Source organism: Tinamus guttatus, unplaced genomic scaffold, assembly GCF_059628265.1.
Source record: "Tinamus guttatus ecotype Peru unplaced genomic scaffold, ASM5962826v1 Tinamus_guttatus_pri_ptg000659l, whole genome shotgun sequence".
In the NCBI taxonomy this organism is placed as follows: Eukaryota; Metazoa; Chordata; class Aves; order Tinamiformes; family Tinamidae; genus Tinamus; species Tinamus guttatus.
The window spans coordinates 2,751,005-2,763,756 of NW_028289193.1; the positions used below are offsets into that span (position 1 = coordinate 2,751,005).

The 12,752-nt window shown below is 45.0% G+C and overlaps 1 protein-coding gene across 1 annotated transcript in view; it reads left to right on the top strand.

Annotated features, from left to right (window-relative positions):
* Nucleotides 1–12,752, top strand: part of KLHL14 (kelch like family member 14) — a 48,045-nt gene that overhangs the window by 24,131 nt on the left and 11,162 nt on the right. The window contains exon 3 of the mRNA XM_088536352.1: nucleotides 12,354–12,443. Within this exon, the coding sequence (XP_088392478.1) occupies nucleotides 12,354–12,443 (90 nt within the window). The remainder of the gene's footprint in view (nucleotides 1–12,353; nucleotides 12,444–12,752) is intronic.

Sequence of the window (12,752 nt, forward strand, 5' to 3'; positions counted from 1 at the left end):
GGGTTTTTTCCCTAACTTCTGAGGTCTACAACAGCCGTGAAGCCCTGTGAAGCTTCCCTGTGATCTGCCTTCATCCCAGGGCACGTGGGCACAAAACAGTGGTGCTCACAGAAGTCAAGATGAATTTTTAAATAATGCTAGCTTTTTGAATAATGCTAAATTGGATGTTCTAGGAGAAGATGTTTTTATGCAGAAAGCTTCTGTTGATCCATCAACTTCTATTCCTTTTTGAAAAAAAAAAATCCTTCACATTTGGCCATTTAACCATGCGCTACCAAGGTCATTTGGCCCTGCTTGTAGAGTCACTGATGACCTTGTGCCCCGTCGCAAATGCTTTTGTCCCAAACTTCTCCCAAATGCTCACGAGCAGTAGGCTGACATAGAGGACCCCTTGCAGGGTGCTGCAGGTGCTGCTCTCTGTTTAAAAATGATTCATGATGGTTCACTATGGTAATCCACCGACCGATACTGAAAGTCTGGAAAGAAGTATATAATGTACAGTAGAAGTATATAATGTACAGTTTAGCTGATGGTTTCTGTATGCCTTGGTAGCATGTGTTATTTCCAACCACCTATTGACGGGAATGACAGGAAGTTTTAAAGCAAGAGAGAACCTGAGAGCACACAATTCAGAGCCAAGTCATTAATATAATATTAAAGTTAAATATCTCTGTATTATGTAGTAACAATTCTGGTACTGGGACCATCCCATCACAGAGTAATAATAATAGTGCCCTTTTTCTAGAGTCCAAATTAAGCTTCAATGAGTTTCTAATTCTAATTATTTCAGAGAAGTTGCTCTTGAGCTACGCTAGCAGCTTTGCTAACAATTTTATGTCTGATCTTGCACATTTGATATTTTGTTTAAGATGAAACTTCTTGCTTCACCTGATTGTTCTTTAAGTGAAGAGGGGTTAATCTAGTGGTTGCAAAGTAAAATAAGAATGTGTCACTTTAGAGACTCAGAAGACAGAATGGAAATAGAAGGGACACCAAGCATATGGAGCATTTTGCATTTAATGGTCTGGATTGTGATTTTTGAAAATATTTGGGTGATCAGTGCTTGTGCCTTAGGGTAAGGAGCAAATACTGAAGCCCACAAGGTTGAAGGACCTGAAGGTTGGCAATGGATTCAACAAGTGTTGCCTGGTGCACCGCGCTAGGAGCTTCCCAAGCAGCTATCCCGGAGGCAGTCTTCCTCTCCTGACTTGGAGGAGGGAATATCAGTTTCTCTACCCTTGCCAGAATGGAGGAAGAAAAGATATTCTGGCTTTAAAATGATCCTTTGTTTGGGCTCCTCTTTTCTTGGTCATGGGGAAGAGAAATAGGAGCTCCCAAGACAAGCCAAGGCTGGGTGTTGAGAAGCTTCCCTATGTGGGATCTGGGATACCTGCGTTTTGGAGGAAGCTGCATGTTGGCAGGGAAGACTTGGCTCTATCTTATATATGGATTTAATAACAAATAGTGTTACTGCTGGGATGGTTCTAGAGAGAGATGGTTCTTGTAAGCAGTTGGGAAGGGTCACAGAAGGTGTAGTGCAGTGGGCAGTGCGTGCAGAGGTAAACCTGATCCCAGCGTGCGTGCCATGCAGAACGGGCACGCTTTAAAATCTGGGTGCCTTTGCCCCCAGAATCCTCCTTCAGGGAAGGAAGAAGAGAGCTTGAGGAATATGGCCACCACGATGCAGTCTGGTGTTGGACTAGTGCTGAGCAAAGCACCTTTCAGAAGGAGTAACTGTTGTAGAAGGATTCTTATTTTCCCTGTATTACCATAAGAGTTGTTTTTGTATTTTTTTTTTCTTCTGTATCACAGTTTCCTTGCATCGTCCCTCTCCGTCCTCATTCCGGGAATGAGGAAGCACTCTCTTTGCAGAAAGCAGCGTGTTGTTTTACCCAGCTTCCATGACTGGAAGTGGGAGGGAGCGAGCGAGGTTTGGCGCGCGGGCGCCGCGACGGGAGCCGTGCCCGACGTGTTTCCCCGGGCTGCGAGCGTGCAGCACGAAGCAGACGTGCGGCCCTGCCAGCGAAGTCACTGCTGGCTGGTGCTCGTGCAGCCTGGGGTGGCAGCTGAGACAAGACGAGGCCAAGCAGGTATGACCGTTGCCGTGCCAAAGCCTGAGCGCCGCTGAGCGCTCGCGGCACTCGTTGCAGTCAGCTCAGCCCCGGGCAGGATCGGTGCCCTGAGCGCTTGGTTTTTGTGTGTACTCCATTTGATTTCTCTCCTTTCACGGCGAACATGAGGAACACGCAGAAGCTAACTGCTTGGGAGGAAGCTGGCGAGGTCTTGTTTTGTGCTGCATTTCACCCTTTTGTTTTCAGTTGGCTGGAAAACCCACAGCCAAAAAAATATCATTTGGAAGCCTTTCCAGGAGCAGAGGAAGCTGAGAACAGTCAACACCATCTAGTGGCACCCGAGGAAAGTACCAGGGGAGAGGAAACTGGGCGCGAAATGAATGCAAGGAGACGGTCCCACCATCTGAACTTGATGGACTTTGAACTCTGCAGCACTTCCCTGACCCGTCCAGACATGCCGGCTTGGCCGCAGGATGCAGGAGTTAGCTGCCTGCCAAAACAGGGTGTAGCAAACGCAAACAACTTCGGTCCGGCATAGATTACTTCAAAAGAGCATTAGAAAGGTGGTAATACCAAGCCCTCTGAAGTTGGGAAATGGGGGAATTAAGTTGCTTCTGTGGGTGTATTGCAGCCTCCCTTGCCTAGCATGCTGCTCTTCGTCACGTGTCAGTGTGCAGAAGGACCCGTGCCACATTTCTGCTCGCAGAACTGTTGCCTCTGCCACCCAGCATGTAGATCCCATCTACAGCAAGCTCCTAAAATCTTGTTCTGAAGGCAGAATTTCTTGCCTGGCTTTTCTTCACAGTGCTTGTCTCAGCGGTGCCCGAGTGCTGCGCTGGCTTTCGCCGTGGTGCTTTACTCCGTGTTGGGTTTTTGCACCATCCTCCTTGCAGATGCCCATGTTGCAGGTGAGGAACAGAGGTGTGATGGGCTCCAAGTCAATGGCATCCCTCCAGCTGGGGTGCCCAGTTCAGGACGGCTCAGCCCTTGCTTTCCAGACCACCTCTGCCGCTGGTTTCAGTCACGGCAGCGGGCACGGGGCGCTCCTGCGTGTCAGCCATGGGGATCAGGTGTTCAGGAAACGCTGCACACATAGTTAACGTCCCCAGGATGGGGAAACGGGCAGGCATGGAGAAACGTGGCTTTGGGCTCTCATCTCGCACCGCAGCAGAAATGTGCAGCAAAGGCAGGGTCTGCTCTGTCCCCTGTCTGCACTGCTTCTAGAAATGAGGCAACCTCTCCCAGGCAGGAGCCATTTTCACTCTTGCCTGGTTCCTCCAGAGGGCAGCGTGGGGATGGTCATGTGGTGGATGGAGCTATCGCTGCCCCTCAAGTTTCTTTCCACCAGGCTCCAATCCATGATCTGTCTTCTCCTGCGTGCCAGCGCTGGAAGCAGTTTGAACCCTTGGTGAGCCTGTACATGGCATTAAACCAAAATGAAAATCTACTGCTTTGTGTTCTGGGTTGTTTTTCTGCCAGGTGATTGCCTTGAAAGGACTCGCTGAGGGGTGCCAGTGAGCTGGCACGAAGAGGGGCCTCGAATGCCGGGGCTGTGAGAGGGGAGGACCACAACGGTGCTGAGGTAGAGTCATTTAAACAGCTTGGATCCTTGTGCTGAGGCTGTGGTTTCACCAGTGCTGTAAGCTGCTACCCAGACATGGATCCTCCTCTTCTTCTCATGGCCTCTCCTCCTGCTCCGCCACCCCTCGTCCAAGCTGTGCGTGTGAAACAGCACAAGTTTTCACCAGGGGCTGCTGCCTGCAGAGGAGTGTGAAGAGTCAAGCCCTGGGGGCTCTGGACAGGCTCGTTTTCCTGTGTTGTCAGGTTCATCCATCTTTTCCTCCGGTCTGGATCCCTTCTGCCATGTCCTCTCAGCCTTGATCTTGTCCCATCGCCGGCTGCTCCTCCGGATTTTTGCTTCTTTTAAGTTAATCTCAGTCTCCACAAGCCCAGAGCCAGAGCCTCAGTTATTAGCGTAGTGCGGCCTAGATTTGTTCATGCAGGCTCTCCCAGACCTAGTTTCCCTTCACCTGCATAACTAAATCAAATACTTTTCCAAGCAGTATAGTTTGCAAAAACAACACCATTAACAAGGAATGCAAGCCAGGCTGGGAACTTTGTTGTGTATTTTCAAAGTTTTTGTGTATTTAAATTACTATATGGTACATTTCCAATCCTACAGTCTCAGCAGGAACAGTGATTTAAATAAACTTCACCTTTTATCCTGTTCGTCAGCAGTCCATGACCAAGCACTGATGTGTCATTTGCGAATTATTTGTGAGTCATTGGACATGAACAGGGTTCAGTACATGAATTTTGACACTGCTTGATTTAAATAGCAGCTATTTGTGTTACGATATTCATCTTGATATTTAATCTTAAGAAACATGGGTTTGCTTCTGTTTCCTGTTTGGATGTTTCCAAACTTCCTTTGGTGTGAATGCTCATTTGGAACATTTTTTTTTTTCTGATGCTTTATGAGCAGGTGTCACAGCATTTTTCACAGTAATTCTTTTGAAAATACTAAACAGAACTATTATTATAGACAGAAAAAGAAAGTTAGCACAGATCTGGTCTAGATCTATAAATGGATTTTATGTAGATAGACATGCTCATTTTATCACCTCTGTGTAGATGCACAAGAGTGAGTGGTCTGTGTCATTTTACATAAAAGAGTTGGTCTGTTTGTTGAATCAAATTCCCTTCTCTGAATATGGGAAGTGTGGGTGAGTCTCCCATTTCCCTTCCTTGGGAGCCCACCCGCAGGGAGAGTTTTAGGAGAAAGCCATTTCTCTCTGGTTTCTTTTGGGGAACCTGGTCTTTCACATTCTACACATTGCATGATTTGATTCCTTGTATTGCCTTCTGTATTTGTTTGCCGTGTGGTTAATACTTTTTAAAATCAGCTATCATTGTCCATCCTGAGTGGAAACAGTATAAATTGTATTTATTTCTGCCTGTCATGAAAACGTGTCATCTGTAAGACACTCATTCCCTCGTACCTAAACTCCTTTCTCTGTGTGAGGGTTTTCATGGTGATGACGGCTTCCCGTTCTGCCAGGGCATCTCCGAGTGTCTTTTTGCTCAGAGTTAGCAGGAATGTGCAGTCAGATGGATGTGCAGGCTGCAGATCTCGGCCCCTCCTGGGATGTGGATCAGCCCAGGGGTATGAGCACGGTGGCACATCTGGGGCTGCTGATGGCTCCGCTGACACCTCTGGGCATGGCCGGGGTAGACTGCAGCCAGGTGGACTCAGCAAGGCCAAGAGCAAAGGGATTGAGAGCCAGGGAGAGAGCTGGGAGCAGGTTTACGAGGCTGGTTATGGCCATACCCTCAGACCTTGGCAATATGTGTCCTAAGTGTCCTGTCCTTGGAGGTGAGCTCCATGCCTTCTTGTGGTCGGGAAATTTGCATTAAGCTTCTCCTTTTAAGGCAGAGACTCCAGAAATATAAAAATTCTTTAGGTGGCATAGGCACATTCATATATTACTGCACATTCCTGCCTCTGCATACCATGGAATGGGGATGTGGGAGTCTGGCGTGTTGGACTTTCCTAGCTTGGCCTCAGATACCCGGCATGTCTGGTGTATGTTTTCTGGTCAAGTAGGCATTTTTAAGACTCTTGTTCAGGGGTAAGCATTGGCCAGATGCTTCTACACTTTTCTGTTTTGTCTGGTGCTTTCTATAAGTGCTGGACTTTTGCTTGTAAACAAATGTTTTGATTGTAAAGGAAAAGTCCAAAAATTCATAGTGGTTAAGTTTTTGAAGTTTCACTTTTGACCATTATGGATCACATTCTGAGTGTATGGACAATACACTGTTAATATGATGGAATGGGAACACATGTCTTGCCCAAGTAGAATTTTTCAAATGGAAAACCTCATTTTTTCCATCTTGCCCGTGAATGACTTCAGACTTAGTGGGAAGAAAAACAACTTTAGATCCTCTTAAAAAAAAACTGTTAGTGGATGGTTAACTGGGAAGTAAGTAGGATAGGAAGTACTGAGACTGAGAGAGAAGTCAGTGAAAGGTGGAGCTTTTGGGGCAGTAAGAGCCCAGTCAGACCATTCCTGCAAATGGTGAGTTCTTTCAAAAACAGGTGTGTGAGCAGCACAGACAGGATCCTGCCAGGAAAGTGCAAGGAGTGTTTGTGGTTGTGCTGAGCTCTCAAGGGTGTCTTCAGAGCAGACCAGAATATGGAAGTCTATCAGGGTTAGGCAGAAACTAAGCCACGGACTGGAAACAAGCATTAACTCACCACTGCTCATCGGGGTCTTTCCTCCTCTGATACTGTTAGTAAAGGAAACGCGTGTCCTTGAGCAGCTGTCCTGGAGGATCTGAAAGTCTCTGCTGGGACAATGTGGTGGTTCTTTCTGGGGCTTCCTGGTAACTGCGCCGTGGTGTCATCCCATCGGAGACTATTCATCATTTCTTCCATAAGGAAATTCTGTTGTGTGAAGTGTCACACCTGAATGTTTCATCATGAGACTATTACGATGTGACGAGATGTCATTCTCCACTAATATATGTTGGGTTCTACGTTAGATACCATAAATCCAGGCCTGAGTAGGTATACAGCATATTCCACTGGGGAAAAACCGTCACGGAGGCAACGCTGCGTGATTCACAGTGGTGGGCAAGAAGTGCTGCATGATGAACTGTCTGCTCCAGACTCTGCACACTCCGTGAAGGGAACTGCGTGGGCATGGTCAGCATCTAAGCAGAGGATAACAAAACAAGGGGAATTGTTCATGGTTCCTGAAACTGTCATTTTTAGCATTCCCACAGGACTGCACAGTGTATCCCACTGCTCCACTCCCTGACAAGGAGTTTGGTGTATTATTTTGCATTTGCTTCTCAGGCGTTACATTGGCAGCTCAACTGCATGGAGTTATTTCCACCTAAGGAGGGTGGGTGCTGCAGGGTGTGGGTAGCTTCCCTAAACACAGCACGTTGACGAGTATGTCCAAATTTTGGCACAGGAGCGTCAAGTGCGAAGGTGGAAACTCAACACTGCTGATTCAGGAGGCCACGTTTATTTTATTATTTGAATGAAACCCAAATGTGTGCTTCCAGCTTTAAAAATATATGGGTAGAATTTGTTCTTGCAAACAGTCAGATATATGTGCTGCTGAAAACCCAGTAAAGCTGCCTGCAGTTGAGTGAGTATCACTCATAGAAGTAGAGAGGTCTTTACTCGGAATCACATCCAAGGAACTTTAGAACAGTTTATTTCAGGAGGAGCTGTGCATCCCAGGAATACTAGTCATGTGTACGTTATCTGGTGCATCACTATGAATGGAGGTATCTTATTCTAGACATGCATATATGAAAAAAAATGCGTTAAATATTAAACTGAGAACCAAGCTGAGCAAGCCTGGATGATGTGATTCTAAAGAATGTTCTGAGATAACATCTGTTAACAACTGAACAAAAAATGTGGTATTTTCACCGATATGTTGACTATGTCATGATGATTCCTAGGACTTTAATCAGCCCAAATAATTTCTTTGTGCTTCTGCCTTCTTGAATTGAAGGCAGACTTTGGCTTTGGTCACCTGCAGCCTCAGCTGAAGTGGGGCCCCAGTCCTCCGTGACCTGTGACCATCTGAATGGAGGTGACAGGGAACAGGTACGGGACTAGGGACAAGTGCAGCTGGAGCTCGTGGAGTTCTCCATGGCGTAGCTGGAGCACAGCTCATCCAGGCACTGCCTCTAGAAGGTGCCTTTGGGGCAGAGTGCTTCATCCCGGTCATTTTAGAGTTTTTGGCTTGTGATGGCTGTGGTTGGATTGCCCCACATGTCCTCCCTGAGTTGAACTCACAGTCAAAGTTGGCACTGGTGTGTTACTGGAAAAAATATTAAATATAGTTATTTAATAATTAAATAGCTAACATTTAATTATTATTAAATTAATTAAATCATTATTTAAATAAATTGTTATTAATTATTATTAAATAACTAACAGTTGAACTGAACAATTCACAGAGCTGCTGTTTACATAACCTCACTGGTGAGTAATAGCAACTAATAAATACAACAGTAAATGCCTTTGTGCATAGTACTTATGAACCTAAGAGAAGACAATCAGTATCTGATAGTCTGCTTTTAGCAAATAGTTGGACCAGCTGTAATCGCACTAAAATCTGGGGGAGAAGTTTGGAAATGAAATGAATATTGTGCCTCTGCCATGAACAAATTGCCATCTTCTAGAACATTTTTGGAGGTGTCTTTTGTGTTGGAATGAAATATCTTCTCATACTAATCTGCCCTCTAGAGAACTGAAACTACCTCGTTCTCAGGTTGCAATGGCTGGATATTATGTAGCCGACAGGTTGTGTTCTTAGTATTGTAGAAGGTCCTTACGGTCTCCTTTTGTCCTCTGGTGATGGCATCCTGGTCCTTGAAAGGGACTCTCCTCTTGTGTCGTCTGCACGGGCTGTTGGATGTGATGAGCATGACTGCGTGGTGCGTACTGAGTATTGAAGGGGCAGTGCTGGCAAACCAAAGCCCCTCTGCTTGAGTGTGTTTTGCTTCACGAGCATTTGGCTGCAAGTGTCAGACTCTGGATGTGTGAGCAGGTCCCGGCTTGGTGCAAGGAGTTTTGCCTGGGAGGACCATCCTTACATGCAGAGTGTTGTTGTGTCTCCTGCCTGTGTCTGTGTCTGGAGAACGTCCAGCAGTGTCGCTCTTCAACAGCATCACTGACTTTGCTTAATGATGTATATCTTAACAAGGACCACTATGCTCTTGGCTTTGCTACCTTCCAGGTCATTCTCAAGTGTAAATCAAAAGTGTGGTTTGGACCTAAAAAGCTCTGAATATTTTGTACCTCTATCTGAGAAATTGCCTTCCACTCTAACTGAGGATCACTAGAGAGGACTCGTACATCGCAGGAGAGGCGGCCTGGTGGCCGTGTTGTCTTCTCTGTTTCTGCTCTCGGTCCAGGAGAGCAGCAGTTGGTTCTCCTGAGACCACCAGAGCTTTGGAAAGCATGTGTTGGGGGAAGAGGGTTGGAAGAGGTGAGTTCTGCCTGCTCTGTGCAATCAGTTTGTATCTGTCTGGCTCAAGTAATGCTTGAGCACCTATCACCTTGGTGGCTGAGCATGTTTCTCAGAGAACCATGACTTTTTTCCCTCTTTTTCCTCTGTTTACTAGTCTTTTCTCCTTCCTTTTAAACCAGTCTCTAATAAAGTTGAGAATTCTTGCACAAGGTTTTATAAACATGTGTTATTAAATTTTAAATCTGTTTTGAAAGTGCCTCTATCCTACTCCCTCCTAGTAAAGTGACCTTTTTAAATGGAGGGAAGTGGGTTTAGATGACAGTCATGATAAATGCGGTCATGTTCACTCAATAAAATAAGGCCCAGTGCATTTGAGGATAAATCAGTGAAATGTACAGCCCCACCTGTCTGTCTCCATCATTCATTTCCACTGTCACTTTCACAGTGGCTGATGGATCACAGTTGCTGTAAAATTAGACAGCCTTTAATCTCATTTCATCCTGATTAGCTTCTCCTTACCCTTTCCCTCTAACTCACTGACTGACACGCTAAAAACTCGCACCGGGCTGTGTGTGAGCGTGGCGTAAAAACGTCCCGTCAATACCCTTCCTGCCGGGCAGGCAGGTGCTCTGCTGAGCTGCAATCCAGGAAGGAGGAGATGTGCTTTTCATGTGCTTGGAACAAATAGCAGGCAAAGGCTGGTGCAAAATTAACGTGAGCTGCGAAATGGGCCAGATCCTTCCTGTTACAGCCGGGCAGCCCCGGGGAGCTGGGGGAGGTCGTTGCTGCTGGCAGCTGATTTTAGCACGGTCACTGGTGCTTGGTTTGGGCTGTAGCTCCCCGAAGTTACGTCCCATACAGACATCTGTTCTTAAGGAGTTGTGTTGTGGAGCAGAGGTTTCCTACTGCTTTCAAGGGATGTTTTATAACCGTAAAACTGTTGCGGATTCCCATCGTTCTGAATTTTCCTGGTTTCGCTTGGCCTTGCTGACTGCAGGCCAGACTCAGGGCAGCGAGAACAGCGTTTTCCTCAGAGCTCGGTAAGAAACAGAGGTCACAATAAAGGTCTGCACCATTTTCTTATAGTCACCTTTCCTTCTAGTTCCCAAACAGTGCTCTCCTTCCTCAGGCAAACTTCCCGTGAGTTACTGATGATAGTTCAGGTCTTTTGGGCCCAATCCCGTATCAGTGGGAATGTTGCCATCAAGTTAAGTAGAAGCCCGGATTAAGCCCTTAGTTTTCAAGGTTTAATTATCATCATAAGTGTGGGAGTCTTACTGCATAGTTTATATGCATGGGAATAGCAGAAAAGCTTAAAATATAATTTCTTCCTCTACTGGCCCTGTTTGTGTCAATATGGAGGATAAATAAACAAAAGTGTTTGCAAAAATGGAAACACAAAATGAGAAAAATATGCATGTGTGCACTGTTCTTGTTGATAAATGCTGTATCCCTTCAAATGGCCCGAAGGAGGAATTTGGCTGAGGGTTCAAACATTGACTTGGACATCATTTGAAAACATAATAGAGCAGTGGGTAAGGTAAAAATCAGTGACCTGCAGAGTGACTCCAGGGAGTCTTTTCTAGCCAGGGGCGCCCCAGCAAGGGTCTAAGGGAGACGATATTCCCCATGGGAGACCCAGGTTCATTCTGTACATCCACCAAATCAAGGACAATACTGGCGTTTTGAAAGATGAAAGATTTTAAAATGAGCAAATGACTGAGACCAAAGATTTGGGGGTTAAAAAGGTGTCAAAATATCTCTTACTCTTTAATCCTGCTTTGAGCAGTATAAATTCTTATACAGTGCCTAGTGTAGCATTGCTTCCTAGTTATATACAGTTTACCAGTAAAAAATAACCTTAATTAATGCATTTTTACTGAAACCAACTGCCCAGTTTAAGAATTGCTTCGCTTATATGACTTGCGAGAGCATAGAGTATGAAAATGATATTCGACCTTTACTGAAAACTAAAAATGTACCTTACTTATTCATCATTGCCTTGGCAAAAACTTCAGTAAGAAGCTTAAATGAGCCCACTTGATCTTTAAGAAAATGTGTCCTAAATAACAAAACTGTGCGTATTATTATTTGCATATGCTATACTGCACAACCGCGTTTGAGAAAAATAAAAGATAATAAAACAAATGAAATGAGAGATATATCACCCAAAATAATCCAAGTGTGAGATAGGCTGCCTCTTTTTTTCTTTTTTTTTTTTTTGGCATTGGCAAAAGAGCACAAAGTAAGAGCTGGCCCTGAGTCATATTGATTTCCCACTGCACTGGTTTCCTAAGTGCTCTGTTGATCCGTGTCAAGCAATAAGTTCCCTGCCTGTACATGCACATCACCTCCCCATTTGTCCTCACCTAGATTTAAGGTACCCATATGATGAGCTGAACAAGGACATCATTTTTCCTACTGGTGTCACTGGGCCAAAACTACTGCATGTGGTATGATAACTAATACTGCGTCTACGTTTACCCTTTAATATTGCAGTAGTGTGGTATGGCACAGCACAATGTGGATATATGCACCCTGTTCTTTGTGTGTGTGTGTGTCTTAGCACTTGGAATGTAAATTAAATAGTAAATTGTTTATTGTGGCTGTAGCTAGATCTTAGTAATCCCAACACCTCCCCAAAAAAGCCTATTGCAAACCTAATGCCACAGTTTTGATCTCTGTTAACAAAGGGCTTCCTGATTAGATGAATAGAAAATGTGTGATTGTGCTGCTAATGACATTGTACAGGAAATTAAGCGTATACATTTGGAAAAGGCATTAAATCAGCAGGACCTTAATTTAAAAACTTAAAACTGTATGGAAATGCAGCTTGTTCATTGCTGTGTAATAGGAAGCTACTGAACACACTGACTCTTCTTGTGAAACATTACCAACGGAACAAAGCTGGGCTGGGGTTTTTAATGTTTCCGAGCGTACGAGGATTCCTAGGAGCTTTTTATTTTCAGGAAAATATCAGACAACTTCAGCCCTTTGTATAAGTTGCTTTTCAAGCAGCAGATAAGGCAATTGGACAGGTGCATGGATGCGGAGGGACCAAAATTCCAGCTTTTTTGCCCCAGCTATCTGCAAGATTGGATGATGTGAAATGATTGATAAGTGGCTTTGTTTGCTGTTGATTCACTGAACGCGCTTTGGGTGATGCATTCCCTGTTATTCCCAACAGATTTAATTCCAGTTTTGTATTTTGTACCTTTGCAAACAAAATATGAAATCAGAGCCCTGTGCTGATACAGAATTCTTGTTCTGCTTGCAGTTATGCCATATAACAGTGCCCATCACTGCGTGGTGGAAGTGGAAAACTTCTTGTTCGTATTGGGAGGGGAAGACCAGTGGAACCCCAATGGTATGTATATAATATTAAAAACATGAGCAGTATCTGCTATTCCATATCTGTTTGTCAGGTTGGTTGCTGAGTCATTAGCAAGTGATGTTGAGGACCCTTAACCTAAATGTTGAACTAGTCAAGACCACGTTTAGGTAGTCATGTAATAAATATCTGGTGCTTTAGCATTAGCATCACTGTCATTCATCAGCTCCCGCATCCCTTGAGAAATGCCACAGGCAGCAGAACAGACTCTTTCAAGTGCATGCACCAGGCAGCAGCTGTTAAGAATTTTAACCTTCATTTCCAGTCTCCTTCCAGTCATAATAT